Genomic DNA, 25,792 nt, shown 5'->3' with positions numbered 1-25,792 from the left:
CCAGGCTCTGAGGGGTGACCAGTCCTCTACTGGCTGTACTGGGTAGACCAGAGGAACCAGGCTCTGAGGGGTGACCAGTACTCTACTGGCTGTACTGGGTAGACCAGATGAACCAGGCTCTGAGGGGTGACCAGTCCTCTACTGGCTGTACTGGGTAGACCAGAGGAACCAGGCTCTGAGGGGTGACCAGTCCTCTACTGGCTGTACTGGGTAGACCAGAGGAACCAGGCTCTGAGGGGTGACCAGTCCTCTATTGGCTGTACTGGTTAGACCAGAGGAACCAGGCTCTGAGGGGTGACCAGTCCTCTACTGGCTGTACTGGGTAGAGAGGAACCAGGCTCTGAGGGGTGACCAGTCCTCTACTGGCTGTACTGGGTAGACCAGAGGAACCAGGCTCTGAGGGGTGACCAGTCCTCTATTGGCTGTACTGGTTAGACCAGAGGAACCAGGCTCTGAGGGGTGACCAGTCCTCTACTGGCTGTACTGGGTAGAGAGGAACCAGGCTCTGAGGGGTGACCAGTACTCTACTGGCTGTACTGGGTAGAGAGGAACCAGGCTCTGTGGGGTGACCAGTCCTCTACTGGCTGTACTGGGTAGACCAGAGGAACCAGGCTCTGAGGGGTGACCAGTCCTCTACTGGCTGTACTGGGCAGAGAGGAACCAGGCTCTGAGGGGTGACCAGTCCTCTACTGGCTTTACTGGGTAGACCAGAGGAACCAGGCTCTGAGGGGTGACCAGTCCTCTACTGGCTGTACTGGGTAGAGAGGAACCAGGCTCTGAGGGGTGACCAGTCCTCTACTGGCTGTACTGGGTAGAGAGGAACCAGGTTCTGAGGGGTGACCAGTCCTCTACTGGCTGTACTGGGTAGACCAGAGGAACCAGGCTCTGAGGGGTGACCAGTCCTCTACTGGCTGTACTGGGTAGAGAGGAACCAGGCTATGAGGGGTGACCAGTCCTCTACTGGCTGTACTGGGTAGAGAGGAACCAGGCTATGAGGGGTGACCAGTCCTCTACTGGCTGTACTGGGTAGAGAGGAACCAGGCTATGAGGGGTGACCAGTCCTCTACTGGCTGTACTGGGTAGACCAGAGGAACCAGGCTCTGAGGGGTGACCAGTACTCTACTGGCTGTACTGGGTAGAGAGGAACCAGGCTATGAGGGGTGACCAGTCCTCTACTGGCTGTACTGGGTAGAGAGGAACCAGGCTCTGAGGGGTGACCAGTCCTCTACTGGCTGTACTGGGTAGAAAGGAACCAGGCTCTGAGGGGTGACCAGTCCTCTACTGGCTGTACTGGGTAGACCAGAGGAACCAGGCTCTGAGGGGTGACCAGTCCTCTACTGGCTGTACTGGGTAGAAAGGAACCAGGCTCTGAGGGGTAACCAGTCCTCTACTGGCTGTACTGGGTAGACCAGAGGAACCAGGCTCTGAGGGGTGACCAGTCCTCTACTGGCTGTACTGGGTAGACCAGAGGAACCAGGCTCTGAGGGGTGACCAGTCCTCTACTGGCTGTACTGGGTAGAGAGGAACCAGGCTCTGAGGGGTGACCAGTCCTCTACTGGCTGTACTGGGTAGAGAGGAACCAGGCTCTGAGGGGTGACCAGTCCTCTACTGGCTGTACTGGGTAGACCAGAGGAACCAGGCTCTGAGGGGTGACCAGTCCTCTATTGGCTGTACTGGGTAGACCAGAGGAACCAGGCTCTGAGGGGTGACCAGTCCTCTACTGGCTGTACTGGGTAGAGAGGAACCAGGCTCTGAGGGTTGACCAGTCCTCTACTGGCTGTACTGGGTAGACCAGAGGAACCAGGCTCTGAGGGGTGACCAGTCCTCTACTGGCTGTACTGGGTAGACCAGAGGAACCAGGCTCTGAGGGGTGTCCAGTCCTCTACTGGCTGTACTGGGTAGAGAGGAACCAGGCTCTGAGGGGTGACCAGTACTCTACTGGCTGTACTGGGTAGACCAGAGGAACCAGGCTCTGAGGGGTGTCCAGTCCTCTACTGGCTGTACTGGGTAGAGAGGAACCAGGCTCTGAGGGGTGACCAGTCCTCTACTGGCTGTACTGGGTAGACCAGATGAACCAGGCTCTGAGGGGTGACCAGTCCTCTGCTGGCTGTACTGGGTAGACCAGAGGAACCAGGCTCTGAGGGGTGACCAGTCCTCTACTGGCTGTACTGGGTAGAGAGGAACCAATCTCTGAGGGGTGACCAGTACTCTACTGGCTGTACTGGGTAGAGAGGAACCAGGCTCTGAGGGGTGACCAGTCCTCTACTGGCTGTACTGGGTAGAGAGGAACCCGGCTCTGAGGGGTGACCAGTCCTCTACTGGCTGTACTGGGTAGACCAGAGGAACCAGGCTTTGAGGGGTGACCAGTCCTCTACTGGCTGTACTGGGTAGACCAGAGGAACCAGGCTCTGAGGGGTGACCAGTCCTCTACTGGCTGTACTAGGTAGACCAGAGGAACCAGGCTTTGAGGGGTGACCAGTCCTCTACTGGCTGTACTGGGTAGAGAGGAACCAGGCTCTGAGGGGTGACCAGTCCTCCACTGGCTGTACTGGGTAGAGAGGAACCAGGCTCTGAGGGGTGACCAGTCCTCTACTGGCTGTACTGGGTAGACCAGAGGAACCAGGCTTTGAGGGGTGACCAGTCCTCTACTGGCTGTACTGGGTAGACCAGAGGAACCAGGCTCTGAGGGGTGACCAGTCCTCTACTGGCTGTACTGGGTAGAGAGGAACCAGGCTCTGAGGGGTGACCAGTCCTCTACTGGCTGTACTGGGTAGACCAGAGGAACCAGGCTCTGAGGGGTGACCAGTCCTCTACTGACTTTACTGGGTAGACCAGAGGAACCAGGCTCTGAGGGGTGGCCAGTCCTCTACTGGCTGTACTGGGTAGAGAGGAACCAGGCTCCGAGGGGTGACCAGTCCTCTACTGGCTGTACTGGGTAGACCAGAGGAACCAGGCTCTGAGGGGTGACCAGTCCTCTACTGGCTGTACTGGGTAGAGAGGAACCAGGCTCTGAGGGGTGACCAGTCCTCTACTGGCTGTACTGGGTAGAGAGGAACCAGGCTCTGAGGGGTGACCAGTCCTCTACTGGCTGTACTGGGTAGAGAGGAACCAGGCTCTGAGGGGTGACCAGTCCTCTACTGGCTGTACTGGGTAGACCAGAGGAACCAGGCTCTGAGGGGTGACGAGTCCTCTACTGGCTGTACTGGGTAGACCAGAGGAACCAGGCTTTGAGGGGTGACCAGTCCTCTACTGGCTGTACTGGGTAGACCAGAGGAACCAGGCTCTGAGGGGTGATCAGTCCCCTACTGGCTGTACTGGGTAGACCAGAGGAACCAGGCTCTGAGGGGTGACCAGTCCTCTACTGGCTGTACTGGGTAGACCAGAGGAACCAGGCTCTGAGGGGTGACCAGTCCTCTACTGGCTGTACTAGGTAGACCAGAGGAACCAGGCTCTGAGGGATGACCAGTCCTCTATTGGCTGTACTGGGTAGAGAGGAACCAGGCTCTGAGGGGTGACCAGTCCTCTACTGGCTGTACTGGGTAGACCAGAGGAACCAGGCTCTGAGGGGTGACCAGTCCTCTACTGGCTGTACTGGGTAGACCAGAGGAACCAGGCTCTGAGGGGTGACCAGTCCTCTACTGGCTGTACTGGGTAGACCAGAGGAACCAGGCTCTGAGGGGTGACCAGTCCTCTACTGACTGTACTGGGTAGACCAGAGGAACCAGGCTCTGAGGGGTGACCAGTCCTCTACTGGCTGTACTGGGTAGAGAGGAACCAGGCTCTGAGGGGTGACCAGTACTCTACTGGCTGTACTGGGTAGACCAGAGGAACCAGGCTCTGAGGGGTGACCAGTCCTCTACTGGCTGTACTGGGTAGACCAGAGGAACCAGGCTCTGAGGGGTGACCAGTCCTCTACTGGCTGTACTGGGTAGAGAGGAACCAGGCTCTGAGGGGTGACCAGGATATAACTAGGAATGATCCATATCCTGTCCATTAGACTCTATTCATTTATACCAGGTTACCTTCAGACCAGTCCTGTATTAGATCAGGATATAACTAGGAATGATCCATATCCTGTCCATTAGACTCTATTCATTTATACCAGGTTACCTTCAGTCCTGTATTAGATCAGGATATAACTAGGAATGATCCATATCCTGTCCATTAGACTCTATTCATTTATACCAGGTTACCTTCAGTCCTGTATTTGATCAGGATATAACTATATATAGGTACCAGTGTGAAGCTTGTAGAGCAAAACGGGTGAATTACCTTTTTAGACCCCCAGACACTAAAGTCAGAGTTTAGTTTAGCATTATGCTAATTAGATTACCGAGTGGGAACAGACATCCAGGCTTTTAATGATTATTAATTATTATTGTACTTTTTACTATTGTTCTTTTATACATTTGTTGTCTTTTGTCTACAGAGAAGAAGCAAAGACAACGATTGGAAGAACGACGTAAGTGGGCTGTTGTCTTGTTAGAGTTTCACATAAAGAGATTATGATTATTACTATAATACTGATGGGTCAACTGTTAATCACAGACCTCATGGTTTATTACTATAATACTGATGGGTCAACTGTTAATCACAGACCTCATGGTTTATTACTATAATACTGATGGGTCAACTGTTAATCACAGACCTCATGGTTTATTACTATAATACTGATGGGTCAACTGTTAATCACAGACCTCATGGTTTATTACTATAATACTGATGGGTCAACTGTTAATCACAGACCTCATGGTTTATTACTATAATACTGATGGGTCAACTGTTAATCACAGACCTCATGGTTTATTACTATAATACTGATGGGTCAACTGTTAATCACAGACCTCATGGTTTATTACTATAATACTGATGGGTCAACTGTTAATCACAGACCTCATGGTTTATTACTATAATACTGATGGGTCAACTGTTAATCACAGACCTCATGGTTTATTACTATAATACTGATGGGTCAACTGTTAATCACAGACCTCATGGATTTGTCTTGTTCTACAGTATATAACTCTACATCTAACCTGACTAGTAATGTCCTCTTGTTCTACAGTATATAACTCTACATCTAACCTGACTAGTAATGTCCTCTTGTTCTACAGTATATAACTCTACATCTAACCTGTCTAGGTGATGCCTGGTTTGTGGACAGACACAAGGATCACCTCATTCAGAAGGTTTCCAAGGGGAAATCCATAGCATCTGAGCTGCACCAGAAGGACTTGATCCCTGATGAGATGAACTCTCAGATCAGTGTTGCTGCTACCAGCCAGGACCAGATGAGACTGTTGTTCAAGGCCCTAGAAGAAGCAGAAAACACAACAAGAGTGAAATCAGCATTTTACAGGATTCTACTGGATCTGGAACCTGACATTGTCAAGGACCTGGGTAAGAACCTCTCTACCTCTGGTTACATATCACTGGAATATAAACCTTATCTAGTCTATCACCTGGGTAAGAACCTCTCTACCTCTGGTTACATATCACTGGAATATAAACCTTATCTAGTCTATCACCTGGGTAAGAACCTCTCTACCTCTGGTTACATATCACTGGAATATAAACCTTATCTAGTCTATCACCTGGGTAAGAACCTCTCTACCTCTGGTTACATATCACTGGAATATAAACCTTATCTAGTCTATCACCTGGGTAAGAACCTCTCTACCTCTGGTTACATATCACTGGAATATAAACCTTATCTAGTCTATCACCTGGGTAAGAACCTCTCTACCTCTGGTTACATATCACTGGAATATAAACCTTATCTAGTCTATCACCTGGGTAAGAACCTCTCTACCTCTGGTTACATATCACTGGAATATAAACCTGATCTAGTCTATCACCTGGGTAAGAACCTCTCTACCTCTGGTTACATATCACTGGAATATAAACCTTATCTAGTCTATCACCTGGGTAAGAACCTCTCTACCTCTGGTTACATATCACTGGAATATAAACCTTATCTAGTCTATCACCTGGGTAAGAACCTCTCTACCTCTGGTTACATATCACTGGAATATAAACCTTATCTAGTCTATCACCTGGGTAAGAACCTCTCTACCTCTGGTTACATATCACTGGAATATAAACCTGATCTAGTCTATCACCTGGGTAAGAACCTCTCTACCTCTGGTTACATATCACTGGAATATAAACCTGATCTAGTCTATCACCTGGGTAAGAACCTCTCTACCTCTGGTTACATATCACTGGAATATAAACCTTATCTAGTCTATCACCTGGGTAAGAACCTCTCTACCTCTGGTTACATATCACTGGAATATAAACCTTATCTAGTCTATCACCTGGGTAAGAACCTCTCTACCTCTGGTTACATATCACTGGAATATAAACCTTATCTAGTCTATCACCTGGGTAAGAACCTCTCTACCTCTGGTTACATATCACTGGAATATAAACCTTATCTAGTCTATCACCTGGGTAAGAACCTCTCTACCTCTGGTTACATATCACTGGAATATAAACCTTATCTAGTCTATCACCTGGGTAAGAACCTCTCTACCTCTGGTTACATATCACTGGAATATAAACCTTATCTAGTCTATCACCTGGGTAAGAACCTCTCTACCTCTGGTTACATATCACTGGAATATAAACCTTATCTAGTCTATCACCTGGGTAAGAACCTCTCTACCTCTGGTTACATATCACTGGAATATAAACCTTATCTAGTCTATCACCTGGGTAAGAACCTCTCTACCTCTGGTTACATATCACTGGAATATAAACCTGATCTAGTCTATCACCTGGGTAAGAACCTCTCTACCTCTGGTTACATATCACTGGAATATAAACCTTATCTAGTCTATCACCTGGGTAAGAACCTCTCTACCTCTGGTTACATATCACTGGAATATAAACCTGATCTAGTCTATCACCTGGGTAAGAACCTCTCTACCTCTGGTTACATATCACTGGAATATAAACCTTATCTAGTCTATCACCTGGGTAAGAACCTCTCTACCTCTGGTTACATATCACTGGAATATAAACCTTATCTAGTCTATCACCTGGGTAAGAACCTCTCTACCTCTGGTTACATATCACTGGAATATAAACCTTATCTAGTCTATCACCTGGGTAAGAACCTCTCTACCTCTGGTTACATATCACTGGAATATAAACCTTATCTAGTCTATCACCTGGGTAAGAACCTCTCTACCTCTGGTTACATATCACTGGAATATAAACCTTATCTAGTCTATCACCTGGGTAAGAACCTCTCTACCTCTGGTTACATATCACTGGAATATAAACCTGATCTAGTCTATCACCTGGGTAAGAACCTCTCTACCTCTGGTTACATATCACTGGAATATAAACCTTATCTAGTCTATCACCTGGGTAAGAACCTCTCTACCTCTGGTTACATATCACTGGAATATAAACCTTATCTAGTCTATCACCTGGGTAAGAACCTCTCTACCTCTGGTTACATATCACTGGAATATAAACCTTATCTAGTCTATCACCTGGGTAAGAACCTCTCTACCTCTGGTTACATATCACTGGAATATAAACCTTATCTAGTCTATCACCTGGGTAAGAACCTCTCTACCTCTGGTTACATATCACTGGAATATAAACCTGATCTAGTCTATCACCTGGGTAAGGACCTCTCTACCTCTGGTTACATATCACTGGAATATAAACCTTATCTAGTCTATCACCTGGGTAAGAACCTCTCTACCTCTGGTTACATATCACTGGAATATAAACCTTATCTAGTCTATCACCTGGGTAAGAACCTCTCTACCTCTGGTTACATATCACTGGAATATAAACCTTATCTAGTCTATCACCTGGGTAAGAACCTCTCTACCTCTGGTTACATATCACTGGAATATAAACCTTATCTAGTCTATCACCTGGGTAAGAACCTCTCTACCTCTGGTTACATATCACTGGAATATAAACCTGATCTAGTCTATCACCTGGGTAAGAACCTCTCTACCTCTGGTTACATATCACTGGAATATAAACCTTATCTAGTCTATCACCTGGGTAAGAACCTCTACTGGCTGTACTGGGTAGACCAGAGGAACCAGGCTCTGAGGGGTGACCAGTCCTCTACTGGCTGTACTGGGTAGAGAGGATCCAGGCTCTGAGGGGTGTCCAGTCCTCTACTGGCTGTACTGGATAGACCAGAGGAACCAGGCTCTGAGGGGTGACCAGTCCTCTACTGGCTGTACTGGGTAGACCAGAGGAACCAGGCTCTGAGGGGTGACCAGTCCTCTACTGTCTGTACTGGATAGACCAGAGGAACCAGGCTCTGAGGGGTGACCAGTCCTCTACTGGCTGTACTGGGTAGACCAGAGGAACCAGGCTCTGAGGGGTGACCAGTCCTCTATTGGCTGTACTGGTTAGACCAGAGGAACCAGGCTCTGAGGGGTGACCAGTCCTCTACTGGCTGTACTGGGTAGACCAGAGGAACCAGGCTCTGAGGGGTGACCAGTCCTCTTCTGGCTGTACTGGGTAGAGAGGAACCAGGCTCTGAGGGGTGACCAGTCCTCTACTGGCTATACTGGGTAGAGAGGAACCAGGCTCTGAGGGGTGACCAGTCCTCTACTGGCTGTACTGGGTAGAGAGGAACCAGGCTCTGAGGGGTGACCAGTCCTCTACTGGCTGTACTGGGTAGAGAGGAACCAGGCTCTGAGGGGTGACCAGTCCTCTACTGGCTGTACTGGGTAGACCAGAGGAACCAGGCTCTGAGGGGTGACCAGTCCTCTACTGGCTGTACTGGGTAGACCAGAGGAACCAGGCTCTGAGGGGTGACCAGTCCTCTACTGGCTGTACTGGGTAGACCAGAGGAACCAGGCTCTGAGGGGTGACCAGTCCTCTACTGGCTGTACTGGGTAGAGAGGAACCAGGCTCTGAGGGGTGACCAGTCCTCTACTGGCTGTACTGGGTAGACCAGAGGAACCAGGCTCTGAGGGGTGTCCAGTCCTCTACTGGCTGTACTGGGTAGACCAGAGGAACCAGGCTCTGAGGGGTGACCAGTCCTCTACTGGCTGTACTGGGTAGACCAGAGGAACCAGGCTCTGAGGGGTGACCAGTCCTCTGCTGGCTGTACTGGGTAGACCAGAGGAACCAGGCTCTGAGGGGTGACCAGTCCTCTACTGGCTGTACTGGGCAGACCAGAGGAACCAGGCTCTGAGGGGTGACCAGTCCTCTACTGGCTGTACTGGGTAGACAGAAACTAGGCTCTGAGGGGTGACCAGTCCTCTACTGGCTGTACTGGGTAGACCAGAGGAACCAGGCTCTGAGGGGTGACCAGTCCTCTACTGGCTGTACTGGTTAGACCAGAGGAACCAGGCTCTGAGGGGTGACCAGTCCTCTACTGGCTGTACTGGGTAGAGGGGAACCAGGCTCTGAGGGGTGACCAGTCCTCTACTGGCTGTACTGGGTAGACCAGAGGAACCAGGCTCTGAGGGGTGACCAGTCCTCTGCTGGCTGTACTGGGTAGACCAGAGGAACCAGGCTCTGAGGGGTGACCAGTCCTCTACTGGCTGTACTGGGTAGACCAGAGGAACCAGGCTCTGAGGGGTGACCAGTCCTCTGCTGGCTGTACTGGGTAGACCAGAGGAACCAGGCTCTGAGGGGTGACCAGTCCTCTACTGGCTGTACTGGTTAGACCAGAGGAACCAGGCTCTGAGGGGTGACCAGTCCTCTACTGGCTGTACTGGGTAGACAGAAACCAGGCTCTGAGGGGTGACCAGTCCTCTACTGGCTGTACTGGGTAGACCAGAGGAACCAGGCTCTGAGGGGTGACCAGTCCTCTACTGGCTGTACTGGGTAGAGAGGAACCAAGCTCTGAGGGGTGACCAGTACTCTACTGGCTGTTCTGGGTAGAGAGGAACCAGGCTCTGAGGGGTGACCAGTCCTCTACTGGCTGTACTGGGTAGACCAGAGGAACCAGGCTCTGAGGGGTGACCAGTCCTCTACTGGCTGTACTGGGTAGACCAGAGGAACCAGGCTCTGAGGGGTGACCAGTCCTCTACTGGATGTACTGGGTAGAGAGGAACCAGGCTCTGAGGGGTGACCAGTCCTCTACTGGCTGTACTGGGTAGACCAGAGGAACCAGGCTCTGAGGGGTGACCAGTCCTCTACTGGCTGTACTGGGTAGACCAGAGGAACCAGGCTCTGAGGGGTGACCAGTCCTCTACTGGCTGTACTGGGTAGACCAGAGGAACCAGGCTCTGAGGGGTGACCAGTCCTCTACTGGCTGTACTGGGTAGAGAGGAACCAGGCTCTGAGGGGTGACCAGTCCTCTACTGGCTGTACTGGGTAGACCAGAGGAACCAGGCTCTGAGGGGTGACCAGTCCTCTACTGGCTGTACTGGGTAGAGAGGAACCACGCTGGGAGGGGTGACCAGTACTCTACTGGCTGTACTGGGTAGAGAGGAACCAGGCTCTGAGGGGTGACCAGTCCTCTACTGGCTGTACTGGGTAGATAGGAACCAGGCTCTTAGGGGTGACCAGTCCTCTACTGGCTGTACTGGGTAGAGAGGAACCAGGCTCTGAGGGGTGACCAGTCCTCTACTGTCTGTACTGGGTAGACCAGAGGAACCAGGCTCTGAGGGGTGACCAGTCCTCTACTGGCTGTACTGGGTAGACCAGAGGAACCAGGTTCTGAGGGGTGACCAGTCCTCTACTGGCTGTACTGGGTAGAGAGGAACCAGGCTCTGAGGGGTGACCAGTCCTCTACTGGCTGTACTGGGTAGACCAGAGGAACCAGGCTCTGAGGGGTGACCAGTACTCTACTGGCTGTACTGGGTAGACCAGATGAAGCAGGCTCTGAGGGGTGACCAGTCCTCTACTGGCTGTACTGGGTAGACCAGAGGAACCAGGTTCTGAGGGGTGACCAGTCCTCTACTGGCTGTACTGGGTAGACCAGAGGAACCAGGCTCTGAGGGGTGACCAGTCCTCTACTGGCTGTACTGGGTAGACCAGAGGAACCAGGCTCTGAGGGGTGACCAGTCCTCTACTGGCTGTACTGGGTAGACCAGAGGAACCAGGCTCTGAGGGGTGACCAGTCCTCTATTGGCTGTACTGGTTAGACCAGAGGAACCAGGCTCTGAGGGGTGACCAGTCCTCTACTTGCTGTACTGGGTAGAGAGGAACCAGGCTCTGAGGGGTGACCAGTACTCTACTGGCTGTACTGGGTAGAGAGGAACCAGGCTCTGTGGGGTGACCAGTCCTCTACTGGCTGTACTGGGTAGACCAGAGGAACCAGGCTCTGAGGGGTGACCAGTCCTCTACTGGCTGTACTGGGCAGAGAGGAACCAGGCTCTGAGGGGTGACCAGTCCTCTATTGGCTGTACTGGGTAGACCAGAGGAACCAGGTTCTGAGGGGTGACCAGTCCTCTACTGGCTGTACTGGGTAGAGAGGAACCAGGCTCTGAGGGGTGACCAGTCCTCTACTGGCTGTACTGGGTAGACCAGAGGAACCAGGCTCTGAGGGGTGACCAGTCCTCTACTGGCTGTACTGGGCAGACCAGAGGAACCAGGCTCTGAGGGGTGACCAGTCCTCTACTGGCTGTACTGGGTAGACAGAAACTAGGCTCTGAGGGGTGACCAGTCCTCTACTGGCTGTACTGGGTAGACCAGAGGAACCAGGCTCTGAGGGGTGACCAGTCCTCTACTGGCTGTACTGGTTAGACCAGAGGAACCAGGCTCTGAGGGGTGACCAGTCCTCTACTGGCTGTACTGGGTAGAGGGGAACCAGGCTCTGAGGGGTGACCAGTCCTCTACTGGCTGTACTGGGTAGACCAGAGGAACCAGGCTCTGAGGGGTGACCAGTCCTCTGCTGGCTGTACTGGGTAGACCAGAGGAACCAGGCTCTGAGGGGTGACCAGTCCTCTACTGGCTGTACTGGGTAGACCAGAGGAACCAGGCTCTGAGGGGTGACCAGTCCTCTGCTGGCTGTACTGGGTAGACCAGAGGAACCAGGCTCTGAGGGGTGACCAGTCCTCTACTGGCTGTACTGGTTAGACCAGAGGAACCAGGCTCTGAGGGGTGACCAGTCCTCTACTGGCTGTACTGGGTAGACAGAAACCAGGCTCTGAGGGGTGACCAGTCCTCTACTGGCTGTACTGGGTAGACCAGAGGAACCAGGCTCTGAGGGGTGACCAGTCCTCTACTGGCTGTACTGGGTAGAGAGGAACCAAGCTCTGAGGGGTGACCAGTACTCTACTGGCTGTTCTGGGTAGAGAGGAACCAGGCTCTGAGGGGTGACCAGTCCTCTACTGGCTGTACTGGGTAGACCAGAGGAACCAGGCTCTGAGGGGTGACCAGTCCTCTACTGGCTGTACTGGGTAGACCAGAGGAACCAGGCTCTGAGGGGTGACCAGTCCTCTACTGGATGTACTGGGTAGAGAGGAACCAGGCTCTGAGGGGTGACCAGTCCTCTACTGGCTGTACTGGGTAGACCAGAGGAACCAGGCTCTGAGGGGTGACCAGTCCTCTACTGGCTGTACTGGGTAGACCAGAGGAACCAGGCTCTGAGGGGTGACCAGTCCTCTACTGGCTGTACTGGGTAGACCAGAGGAACCAGGCTCTGAGGGGTGACCAGTCCTCTACTGGCTGTACTGGGTAGAGAGGAACCAGGCTCTGAGGGGTGACCAGTCCTCTACTGGCTGTACTGGGTAGACCAGAGGAACCAGGCTCTGAGGGGTGACCAGTCCTCTACTGGCTGTACTGGGTAGAGAGGAACCAAGCTCTGAGGGGTGACCAGTACTCTACTGGCTGTACTGGGTAGAGAGGAACCAGGCTCTGAGGGGTGACCAGTCCTCTACTGGCTGTACTGGGTAGATAGGAACCAGGCTCTTAGGGGTGACCAGTCCTCTACTGGCTGTACTGGGTAGAGAGGAACCAGGCTCTGAGGGGTGACCAGTCCTCTACTGTCTGTACTGGGTAGACCAGAGGAACCAGGCTCTGAGGGGTGACCAGTCCTCTACTGGCTGTACTGGGTAGACCAGAGGAACCAGGTTCTGAGGGGTGACCAGTCCTCTACTGGCTGTACTGGGTAGAGAGGAACCAGGCTCTGAGGGGTGACCAGTCCTCTACTGGCTGTACTGGGTAGACCAGAGGAACCAGGCTCTGAGGGGTGACCAGTACTCTACTGGCTGTACTGGGTAGACCAGATGAAGCAGGCTCTGAGGGGTGACCAGTCCTCTACTGGCTGTACTGGGTAGACCAGAGGAACCAGGTTCTGAGGGGTGACCAGTCCTCTACTGGCTGTACTGGGTAGACCAGAGGAACCAGGCTCTGAGGGGTGACCAGTCCTCTACTGGCTGTACTGGGTAGACCAGAGGAACCAGGCTCTGAGGGGTGACCAGTCCTCTACTGGCTGTACTGGGTAGACCAGAGGAACCAGGCTCTGAGGGGTGACCAGTCCTCTATTGGCTGTACTGGTTAGACCAGAGGAACCAGGCTCTGAGGGGTGACCAGTCCTCTACTTGCTGTACTGGGTAGAGAGGAACCAGGCTCTGAGGGGTGACCAGTACTCTACTGGCTGTACTGGGTAGAGAGGAACCAGGCTCTGTGGGGTGACCAGTCCTCTACTGGCTGTACTGGGTAGACCAGAGGAACCAGGCTCTGAGGGGTGACCAGTCCTCTACTGGCTGTACTGGGTAGACCAGAGGAACCAGGCTCTGAGGGGTGACCAGTCCTCTACTGGCTGTACTGGGTAGAGAGGAACCAGGCTCTGAGGGTTGACCAGTCCTCTACTGGCTGTACTAGGTAGACCAGAGGAACCAGGCTCTGAGGGGTGACCAGTCCTCTACTGGCTGTACTGGGTAGACCAGAGGAACCAGGCTCTGAGGGGTGACCAGTCCTCTACTGGCTGTACTGGGTAGAGAGGAACCAAGCTCTGAGGGGTGACCAGTACTCTACTGGCTGTACTGGGTAGAGAGGAACCAGGCTCTGAGGGGTGACCAGTCCTCTACTGGCTGTACTGGGTAGAGAGGAACCAGGCTCTTAGGGGTGACCAGTCCTCTACTGGCTGTACTGGGTAGAGAGGAACCAGGCTCTGAGGGGTGACCAGTCCTCTACTGGCTGTACTGGGTAGACCAGAGGAACCAGGTTCTGAGGGGTGACCAGTCCTCTACTGGCTGTACTGGGTAGAGAGGAACCAGGCTCTGAGGGGTGACCAGTCCTCTACTGGCTGTACTGGGTAGACCAGAGGAACCAGGCTCTGAGGGGTGACCAGTCCTCTACTGGCTGTACTGGGTAGACCAGAGGAACCAGGTTCTGAGGGGTGACCAGTCCTCTACTGGCTGTACTGGGTAGACCAGAGGAACCAGGCTCTGAGGGGTGACCAGTCCTCTACTGGCTGTACTGGGTAGACCAGAGGAACCAGGCTCTGAGGGGTGACCAGTCCTCTACTGGCTGTACTGGGTAGACCAGAGGAACCAGGCTCTGAGGGGTGACCAGTCCTCTATTGGCTGTACTGGTTAGACCAGAGGAACCAGGCTCTGAGGGGTGACCAGTCCTCTACTGGCTGTACTGGGTAGAGAGGAACCAGGCTCTGAGGGGTGACCAGTACTCTACTGGCTGTACTGGGTAGAGAGGAACCAGGCTCTGAGGGGTGACCAGTCCTCTACTGGCTGTACTGGGTAGAGAGGAACCAGGCTCTGAGGGGTGACCAGTCCTCTACTGGCTGTACTGGGTAGACCAGAGGAACCAGGCTCTGAGGGGTGACCAGTCCTCTACTGGCTGTACTGGGTAGACCAGAGGAACCAGGCTCTGAGGGGTGACCAGTCCTCTGCTGGCTGTACTGGGTAGACCAGAGGAACCAGGCTCTGAGGGGTGACCAGTCCTCTACTGGCTGTACTGGGTAGAGAGGAACCAGGCTCTGAGGGGTGACCAGTCCTCTACTGGCTGTACTGGGTAGAGAGGAACCAGGCTCTGAGGGGTGACCAGTCCTCCACTGGCTGTACTGGGTAGAGAGGAACCAGTCTCTGAGGGGTGACCAGTCCTCTACTGGCTGTACTGGGTAGACCAGAGGAACCAGGCTCTGAGGGGTGACGAGTCCTCTACTGGCTGTCCTGGGTAGACCAGAGGAACCAGGCTTTGAGGGGTGACCAGTCCTCTACTGGCTGTACTGGGTAGACCAGAGGAACCAGGCTCTGAGGGGTGACCAGTCCTCTACTGGCTGTACTGGGTAGAGAGGAACCAGGCTCTGAGGGGTGACCATTCCTCTACTGGCTGTACTGGGTAGACCAGAGGAACCAGGCTCTGAGGGGTGACCAGTCCTCTACTGGCTGTACTGGGTAGAGAGGAACCAGGCTCTGAGGGGTGACCAGTACTCTACTGGCTGTACTGGGTAGACCAGAGGAACCAGGCTCTGAGGGGTGACCAGTCCTCTACTGGCTGTACTGGGTAGACCAGAGGAACCAGGCTCTGAGGGTTGACCAGTCCTCTACTGGCTGTACTGGGTAGACCAGAGGAACCAGGCTTTGAGGGGTGACCAGTCCTCTACTGGCTGTACTGGGTAGAGAGGAACCAGGCTCTGAGGGGTGACCAGTCCTCTACTGACTTTACTGGGTAGACCAGAGGAACCAGGCTCTGAGGGGTGACCAGTCCTCTTCTGGCTGTACTGGGTAGAGAGGAACCAGGCTCTGAGGGGTGACCAGTCCTCTACTGGCTATACTGGGTAGAGAGGAACCAGGCTCTGAGGGGTGACCAGTCCTCTTCTGGCTGTACTGGGTAGAGAGGAACCAGGCTCTGAGGGGTGACCAGTCCTCTACTGGCTATACTGGGTAGAGAGGAACCAGGCTCTGAGGGGTGACCAGTCCTCTACTGGCTGTACTGGGTAGAGAGGAACCAGGCTCTGAGGGGTGACCAGTCCTCTACTGGCTGTACTGGGTAGAGAGGAACCAGGCTCTGAGGGGTGACCAGTCCTCTACTGGCTGTACTGGGTAGACCAGAGGAACCAGGCTCTGAGGGGTGACCAGTCCTCTACTGGCTGTACTGGGTAGACCAGAGGAACCAGGCTCTGAGGGGTGACCAGTCCTCTACTGGCTGTACTGGGTAGAGAGGAACCAGGCTCTGAGGGGTGACCAGTCCTCTACTGGCTGTACTGGGTAGACCAGAGGAACCAGGCTCTGAGGGGTGTCCAGTCCTCTACTGGCTGTACTGGGTAGACCAGAGGAACCAGGCTCTGAGGGGTGACCAGTCCTCTACTGGCTGTACTGGGTAGACCAGAGGAACCAGGCTCTGAGGGGTGACCAGTCCTCTGCTGGCTGTACTGGGTAGACCAGAGGAACCAGGCTCTGAGGGGTGACCAGTCCTCTACTGGCTGTACTGGGCAGACCAGAGGAACCAGGCTCTGAGGGGTGACCAGTCCTCTACTGGCTGTACTGGGTAGACAGAAACTAGGCTCTGAGGGGTGACCAGTCCTCTACTGGCTGTACTGGGTAGACCAGAGGAACCAGGCTCTGAGGGGTGACCAGTCCTCTACTGGCTGTACTGGTTAGACCAGAGGAACCAGGCTCTGAGGGGTGACCAGTCCTCTACTGGCTGTACTGGGTAGAGGGGAACCAGGCTCTGAGGGGTGACCAGTCCTCTACTGGCTGTACTGGGTAGACCAGAGGAACCAGGCTCTGAGGGGTGACCAGTCCTCTGCTGGCTGTACTGGGTAGACCAGAGGAACCAGGCTCTGAGGGGTGACCAGTCCTCTACTGGCTGTACTGGGTAGACCAGAGGAACCAGGCTCTGAGGGGTGACCAGTCCTCTGCTGGCTGTACTGGGTAGACCAGAGGAACCAGGCTCTGAGGGGTGACCAGTCCTCTACTGGCTGTACTGGTTAGACCAGAGGAACCAGGCTCTGAGGGGTGACCAGTCCTCTACTGGCTGTACTGGGTAGACAGAAACCAGGCTCTGAGGGGTGACCAGTCCTCTACTGGCTGTACTGGGTAGACCAGAGGAACCAGGCTCTGAGGGGTGACCAGTCCTCTACTGGCTGTACTGGGTAGAGAGGAACCAAGCTCTGAGGGGTGACCAGTACTCTACTGGCTGTTCTGGGTAGAGAGGAACCAGGCTCTGAGGGGTGACCAGTCCTCTACTGGCTGTACTGGGTAGACCAGAGGAACCAGGCTCTGAGGGGTGACCAGTCCTCTACTGGCTGTACTGGGTAGACCAGAGGAACCAGGCTCTGAGGGGTGACCAGTCCTCTACTGGATGTACTGGGTAGAGAGGAACCAGGCTCTGAGGGGTGACCAGTCCTCTACTGGCTGTACTGGGTAGACCAGAGGAACCAGGCTCTGAGGGGTGACCAGTCCTCTACTGGCTGTACTGGGTAGACCAGAGGAACCAGGCTCTGAGGGGTGACCAGTCCTCTACTGGCTGTACTGGGTAGACCAGAGGAACCAGGCTCTGAGGGGTGACCAGTCCTCTACTGGCTGTACTGGGTAGAGAGGAACCAGGCTCTGAGGGGTGACCAGTCCTCTACTGGCTGTACTAGGTAGACCAGAGGAACCAGGCTCTGAGGGGTGACCAGTCCTCTACTGGCTGTACTGGGTAGAGAGGAACCAGGCTCTGAGGGGTGACCAGTCCTCTACTGGCTGTACTGGGTAGACCAGAGGAACCAGGCTCTGAGGGGTGACCAGTCCTCTACTGGCTGTACTGGGTAGAGAGGAACCAAGCTCTGAGGGGTGACCAGTACTCTACTGGCTGTACTGGGTAGAGAGGAACCAGGCTCTGAGGGGTGACCAGTCCTCTACTGGCTGTACTAGGTAGACCAGAGGAACCAGGCTCTGAGGGGTGACCAGTCCTCTACTGGCTGTACTGGGTAGAGAGGAACCAGGCTCTGAGGGGTGACCAGTCCTCTACTGGCTGTACTGGGTAGACCAGAGGAACCAGGCTCTGAGGGGTGACCAGTCCTCTACTGGCTGTACTGGGTAGAGAGGAACCAAGCTCTGAGGGGTGACCAGTACTCTACTGGCTGTACTGGGTAGAGAGGAACCAGGCTCTGAGGGGTGACCAGTCCTCTACTGGCTGTACTGGGTAGATAGGAACCAGGCTCTTAGGGGTGACCAGTCCTCTACTGGCTGTACTGGGTAGAGAGGAACCAGGCTCTGAGGGGTGACCAGTCCTCTACTGGCTGTACTGGGTAGACCAGAGGAACCAGGCTCTGAGGGGTGACCAGTCCTCTACTGGCTGTACTGGGTAGACCAGAGGAACCAGGTTCTGAGGGGTGACCAGTCCTCTACTGGCTGTACTGGGTAGAGAGGAACCAGGCTCTGAGGGGTGACCAGTCCTCTACTGGCTGTACTGGGTAGACCAGAGGAACCAGGCTCTGAGGGGTGACCAGTACTCTACTGGCTGTACTGGGTAGACCAGATGAAGCAGGCTCTGAGGGGTGACCAGTCCTCTACTTGCTGTACTGGGTAGAGAGGAACCAGGCTCTGAGGGGTGACCAGTACTCTACTGGCTGTACTGGGTAGAGAGGAACCAGGCTCTGTGGGGTGACCAGTCCTCTACTGGCTGTACTGGGTAGACCAGAGGAACCAGGCTCTGAGGGGTGACCAGTCCTCTACTGGCTGTACTGGGCAGAGAGGAACCAGGCTCTGAGGGGTGACCAGTCCTCTATTGGCTGTACTGGGTAGACCAGAGGAACCAGGCTCTGAGGGGTGACCAGTCCTCTACTGGCTGTACTGGGTAGAGAGGAACCAGGCTCTGAGGGTTGACCAGTCCTCTACTGGCTGTACTAGGTAGACCAGAGGAACCAGGCTCTGAGGGGTGACCAGTCCTCTACTGGCTGTACTGGGTAGACCAGAGGAACCAGGCTCTGAGGGGTGACCAGTCCTCTACTGGCTGTACTGGGTAGAGAGGAACCAAGCTCTGAGGGGTGACCAGTACTCTACTGGCTGTACTGGGTAGAGAGGAACCAGGCTCTGAGGGGTGACCAGTCCTCTACTGGCTGTACTGGGTAGAGAGGAACCAGGCTCTTAGGGGTGACCAGTCCTCTACTGGCTGTACTGGGTAGAGAGGAACCAGGCTCTGAGGGGTGACCAGTCCTCTACTGGCTGTACTGGGTAGACCAGAGGAACCAGGTTCTGAGGGGTGACCAGTCCTCTACTGGCTGTACTGGGTAGAGAGGAACCAGGCTCTGAGGGGTGACCAGTCCTCTACTGGCTGTACTGGGTAGACCAGAGGAACCAGGCTCTGAGGGGTGACCAGTCCTCTACTGGCTGTACTGGGTAAACCAGAGGAACCAGGTTCTGAGGGGTGACCAGTCCTCTACTGGCTGTACTGGGTAGACCAGAGGAACCAGGCTCTGAGGGGTGACCAGTCCTCTACTGGCTGTACTGGGTAGACCAGAGGAACCAGGCTCTGAGGGGTGACCAGTCCTCTACTGGCTGTACTGGGTAGACCAGAGGAACCAGGCTCTGAGGGGTGACCAGTCCTCTATTGGCTGTACTGGTTAGACCAGAGGAACCAGGCTCTGAGGGGTGACCAGTCCTCTACTGGCTGTACTGGGTAGAGAGGAACCAGGCTCTGAGGGGTGACCAGTACTCTACTGGCTGTACTGGGTAGAGAGGAACCAGGCTCTGAGGGGTGACCAGTCCTCTACTGGCTGTACTGGGTAGAGAGGAACCAGGCTCTGAGGGGTGACCAGTCCTCTACTGGCTGTACTGGGTAGACCAGAGGAACCAGGCTCTGAGGGGTGACCAGTCCTCTACTGGCTGTACTGGGTAGACCAGAGGAACCAGGCTCTGAGGGGTGACCAGTCCTCTGCTGGCTGTACTGGGTAGACCAGAGGAACCAGGCTCTGAGGGGTGACCAGTCCTCTACTGGCTGTACTGGGTAGAGAGGAACCAGGCTCTGAGGGGTGACCAGTCCTCTACTGGCTGTACTGGGTAGAGAGGAACCAGGCTCTGAGGGGTGACCAGTCCTCCACTGGCTGTACTGGGTAGAGAGGAACCAGTCTCTGAGGGGTGACCAGTCCTCTACTGGCTGTACTGGGTAGACCAGAGGAACCAGGCTCTGAGGGGTGACGAGTCCTCTACTGGCTGTCCTGGGTAGACCAGAGGAACCAGGCTTTGAGGGGTGACCAGTCCTCTACTGGCTGTACTGGGTAGACCAGAGGAACCAGGCTCTGAGGGGTGACCAGTCCTCTACTGGCTGTACTGGGTAGAGAGGAACCAGGCTCTGAGGGGTGACCAGTCCTCTACTGGCTGTACTGGGTAGACCAGAGGAACCAGGCTCTGAGGGGTGACCAGTCCTCTACTGGCTGTACTGGGTAGAGAGGAACCAGGCTCTGAGGGGTGACCAGTACTCTACTGGCTGTACTGGGTAGACCAGAGGAACCAGGCTCTGAGGGGTGACCAGTCCTCTACTGGCTGTACTGGGTAGACCAGAGGAACCAGGCTCTGAGGGTTGACCAGTCCTCTACTGGCTGTACTGGGTAGACCAGAGGAACCAGGCTTTGAGGGGTGACCAGTCCTCTACTGGCTGTACTGGGTAGAGAGGAACCAGGCTCTGAGGGGTGACCAGTCCTCTACTGACTTTACTGGGTAGACCAGAGGAACCAGGCTCTGAGGGGTGACCAGTCCTCTACTGGCTGTACTGGGTAGACCAGAGGAACCAGGCTCTGAGGGGTGACCAGTCCTCTACTGGCTGTACTGGGTAGAGAGGAACCAGGCTCTGAGGGGTGACCAGTCCTCTACTGGCTGTACTGGGTAGACCAGAGGAACCAGGCTCTGAGGGGTGACCAGTCCTCTACTGGCTGTACTGGGTAGAGAGGAACCAGGCTCTGAGGGGTGACCAGTCCTCTACTGGCTGTACTGGGTAGAGAGGAACCAGGCTCTGAGGGGTGACCAGTCCTCCACTGGCTGTACTGGGTAGAGAGGAACCAGTCTCTGAGGGGTGACCAGTCCTCTACTGGCTGTACTGGGTAGACCAGAGGAACCAGGCTCTGAGGGGTGACGAGTCCTCTACTGGCTGTCCTGGGTAGACCAGAGGAACCAGGCTTTGAGGGGTGACCAGTCCTCTACTGGCTGTACTGGGTAGACCAGAGGAACCAGGCTCTGAGGGGTGACCAGTCCTCTACTGGCTGTACTGGGTAGAGAGGAACCAGGCTCTGAGGGGTGACCAGTCCTCTACTGGCTGTACTGGGTAGACCAGAGGAACCAGGCTCTGAGGGGTGACCAGTCCTCTACTGGCTGTACTGGGTAGAGAGGAACCAGGCTCTGAGGGGTGACCAGTACTCTACTGGCTGTACTGGGTAGACCAGAGGAACCAGGCTCTGAGGGGTGACCAGTCCTCTACTGGCTGTACTGGGTAGACCAGAGGAACCAGGCTCTGAGGGTTGACCAGTCCTCTACTGGCTGTACTGGGTAGACCAGAGGAACCAGGCTTTGAGGGGTGACCAGTCCTCTACTGGCTGTACTGGGTAGAGAGGAACCAGGCTCTGAGGGGTGACCAGTCCTCTACTGACTTTACTGGGTAGACCAGAGGAACCAGGCTCTGAGGGGTGACCAGTCCTCTACTGGCTGTACTGGGTAGACCAGAGGAACCAGGCTCTGAGGGGTGACCAGTCCTCTACTGGCTGTACTGGGTAGAGAGGAACCAGGCTCTGAGGGGTGACCAGTCCTCTACTGGCTGTACTGGGTAGACCAGAGGAACCAGGCTCTGAGGGGTGACCAGTCCTCTACTGGCTGTACTGGGTAGAGAGGAACCAGGCTCTGAGGGGTGACCAGTCCTCTACTGGCTGTACTGGGTAGACCAGAGGAACCAGGCTCTGAGGGGTGACGAGTCCTCTACTGGCTGTACTGGGTAGACCAGAGGAACCAGGCTTTGAGGGGTGACCAGTCCTCTACTGGCTGTACTGGGTAGACCAGAGGAACCAGGCTCTGAGGGGTGACCAGTCCTCTACTGGCTGTACTGGGTAGACCAGAGGAACCAGGCTCTGAGGGGTGACCAGTCCTCTACTGGCTGTACTAGGTAGACCAGAGGAACCAGGCTTTGAGGGGTGACCAGTCCTCTACTGGCTGTACTGGGTAGACCAGAGGAACCAGGCTCTGAGGGGTGACCAGTCCTCTACTGGCTGTACTAGGTAGACCAGAGGAACCAGGCTCTGAGGGATGACCAGTCCTCTACTGGCTGTACTGGGTAGAGAGGAACCAGGCTCTGAGGGGTGACCAGTCCTCTACTGGCTGTACTGGGTAGACCAGAGGAACCAGGCTCTGAGGGGTGACCAGTCCTCTACTGGCTGTACTGGGTAGAGAGGAACCAGGCTCTGAGGGGTGACCAGTCCTCTACTGGCTGTACTGGTTAGACCAGAGGAACCAGGCTCTGAGGGGTGACCAGTCCTCTACTGGCTGTACTGGGTAGAGAGGAACCAGGCTCTGAGGGGTGACCAGTCCTCTACTGGCTGTACTGGGTAGACCAGAGGAACCAGGCTCTGAGGGGTGACCAGTCCTCTACTGGCTGTACTGGGTAGAGAGGAACCAGGCTCTGAGGGGTGACCAGTCCTCTACTGGCTGTACTGGGTAGAGAGGAACCAGGCTCTGAGGGGTGACCAGTCCTCTACTGGCTGTACTGGTTAGACCAGAGGAACCAGGCTCTGAGGGGTGACCAGTCCTCTACTGGCTGTACTGGGTAGAGAGGAACCAGGCTCTGAGGGGTGACCAGTCCTCTACTGGCTGTACTGGGTAGACCAGAGGAACCAGGCTCTGAGGGGTGACCAGTCCTCTACTGGCTGTACTGGGTAGAGAGGAACCAGGCTCTGAGGGGTGACCAGTCCTCTACTGGCTGTACTGGGTAGAGAGGAACCAGGCTCTGAGGGGTGACCAGGATATAACTAGGAATGACCCATATCCTGTCCATTAGACTCTATTCATTTATACCAGGTTACCTTCAGTCCTGTATTAGATCAGGATATAACTAGGAATGATCCATATCCTGTCCATTAGACTCTATTCATTTATACCAGGTTACCTTCAGTCCTGTATTGGATCAGGATATAACTAGGAATGATCCATATCCTGTCCATTAGACTCTATTCATTTATACCAGGTTACCTTCAGTCCTGTATTAGATCAGGATATAACTAGGAATGATCCATATCCTGTCCATTAGACTCTATTCATTTATACCAGGTTACCTTCAGTCCTGTATTGGATCAGGATATAACTAGGAATGATCCATATCCTGTCCATTAGACTCTATTCATTTATACCAGGTTACCTTCAGTCCTGTATTGGATCAGGATATAACTATATATAGGTACCAGTGTGAAGCTTGTAGAGCAAAACGGGTGAATTACCTTTTTAGACCCCCAGACACTAAAGTCAGAGTTTAGTTTAGCATTATGCTAATTAGATTACCGAGTGGAACAGACATCCAGGCTTTTAATGATTATTAATTATTATTGTACTTTTTACTATTGTGCTTTTATACATTTGTTTTCTTTTGTCTACAGAGAAGCAAAGACAACGATTGGAAGAACTACGTAAGTGGGCTGTTGTCTTGTTAGAGTTTCACATAAAGAGATTATGATTATTACTATAATACTGATGGGTCAACTGTTAATCACAGACCTCATGGTTTATTACTATAATACTGATGGGTCAACTGTTAATCACAGACCTCATGGTTTATTACTATAATACTGATGGGTCAACTGTTAATCACAGACCTCATGGTTTATTACTATAATACTGATGGGTCAACTGTTAATCACAGACCTCATGGTTTATTACTATAATACTGATGGGTCAACTGTTAATCACAGACCTCATGGTTTATTACTATAATACTGATGGGTCAACTGTTAATCACAGACCTCATGGTTTATTACTATAATACTGATGGGTCAACTGTTAATCACAGACCTCATGGTTTATTACTATAATACTGATGGGTCAACTGTTAATCACAGACCTCATGGTTTATTACTATAATACTGATGGGTCAACTGTTAATCACAGACCTCATGGTTTATTACTATAATACTGATGGGTCAACTGTTAATCACAGACCTCATGGTTTATTACTATAATACTGATGGGTCAACTGTTAATCACAGACCTCATGGTTTTGTCTTGTTCTACAGTATATAACTCTACATCTAACCTGACTAGTAATGTCCTCTTGTTCTACAGTATATAACTCTACATCTAACCTGACTAGTAATGTCCTCTTGTTCTACAGTATATAACTCTACATCTAACCTGACTAGTAATGTCCTCTTGTTCTACAGTATATAACTCTACATCTAACCTGACTAGTAATGTCCTCTTGTTCTACAGTATATAACTCTACATCTAACCTGACTAGTAATGTCCTCTTGTTCTACAGTATATAACTCTACATCTAACCTGACTAGTAATGTCCTCTTGTTCTACAGTATATAACTCTACATCTAACCTGACTAGTAATGTCCTCTTGTTCTACAGTATATAACTCTACATCTAACCTGACTAGTAATGTCCTCTTGTTCTACAGTATATAACTCTACATCTGTTTTCTCTCCTGTCTAGGTGAAGCCCTGTTTGTGGACAGACACAAGGATGACCTCATTCAGAAGGTTTCCAAGGGGAAATCTATAGCATCTGAGCTGCACCAGAAGGACTTGATCCCTGATGAGATGAACTCTCAGATCAGTGCTGCCGGGACCAGCCAGGACCAGATGAGACTGTTGTTCTTGGCCCTAGAAGAAGCAGAAAACACAACAAGAGTGAAATCAGCATTTTACAGGATTCTACTGGATCTGGAACCTGACATTGTCAAGGACCTGGGTAAGAACCTCTCTACCTCTGGTTACATATCACTGGAATATAAACCTTATCTAGTCTATCACCTGGGTAAGAACCTCTCTACCTCTGGTTACATATCACTGGAATATAAACCTGATCTAGTCTATCACCTGGGTAAGAACCTCTCTACCTCTGGTTACATATCACTGGAATATAAACCTTATCTAGTCTATCACCTGGGTAAGAACCTCTCTACCTCTGGTTACATATCACTGGAATATAAACCTTATCTAGTCTATCACCTGGGTAAGAACCTCTCTACCTCTGGTTACATATCACTGGAATATAAACCTTATCTAGTCTATCACCTGGGTAAGAACCTCTCTACCTCTGGTTACATATCACTGGAATATAAACCTTATCTAGTCTATCACCTGGGTAAGAACCTCTCTACCTCTGGTTACATATCACTGGAATATAAACCTTATCTAGTCTATCACCTGGGTAAGAACCTCTCTACCTCTGGTTACATATCACTGGAATATAAACCTTATCTAGTCTATCACCTGGGTAAGAACCTCTCTACCTCTGGTTACATATCACTGGAATATAAACCTTATCTAGTCTATCACCTGGGTAAGAACCTCTCTACCTCTGGTTACATATCACTGGAATATAAACCTTATCTAGTCTATCACCTGGGTAAGAACCTCTCTACCTCTGGTTACATATCACTGGAATATAAACCTTATCTAGTCTATCACCTGGGTAAGAACCTCTCTACCTCTGGTTACATATCACTGGAATATAAACCTGATCTAGTCTATCACCTGAGTAAGAACCTCTCTACCTCTGGTTACATATCACTGGAATATAAACCTTATCTAGTCTATCACCTGGGTAAGAACCTCTCTACCTCTGGTTACATATCACTGGAATATAAACCTTATCTAGTCTATCACCTGGGTAAGAACCTCTCTACCTCTGGTTACATATCACTGGAATATAAACCTGATCTAGTCTATCACCTGGGTAAGAACCTCTCTACC

At 52.7% G+C, this 25,792-nt stretch overlaps 1 protein-coding gene across 5 annotated transcripts in view; it reads left to right on the top strand.

Annotated features, from left to right (window-relative positions):
• The window catches only part of LOC106591299 (butyrophilin-like protein 2), a 111,439-nt gene that overhangs the window by 65,047 nt on the left and 20,600 nt on the right, over positions 1–25,792 (top strand). For 4 of the 5 annotated variants that reach the window (XM_045712120.1, XM_045712119.1, XM_045712117.1 and 1 more), the window contains 4 exons: positions 4,430–4,462; positions 5,143–5,400; positions 23,468–23,497; positions 24,528–24,785. In XM_045712120.1, the coding sequence (XP_045568076.1) occupies positions 4,430–4,462; positions 5,143–5,400; positions 23,468–23,497; positions 24,528–24,785 (579 nt within the window). The remainder of the gene's footprint in view (positions 1–4,429; positions 4,463–5,142; positions 5,401–23,467; positions 23,498–24,527; positions 24,786–25,792) is intronic. The other variant, XM_045712121.1, reaches the window with a different exon arrangement.

This window comes from Salmo salar, unplaced genomic scaffold (genome assembly GCF_905237065.1).
Source record: "Salmo salar unplaced genomic scaffold, Ssal_v3.1, whole genome shotgun sequence".
NCBI lineage: Eukaryota > Metazoa > Chordata > Actinopteri > Salmoniformes > Salmonidae > Salmo > Salmo salar.
The sequence above is the reverse complement of the archived record's forward strand: the minus strand, read 5'-3'. Positions and strand labels throughout refer to the sequence as shown.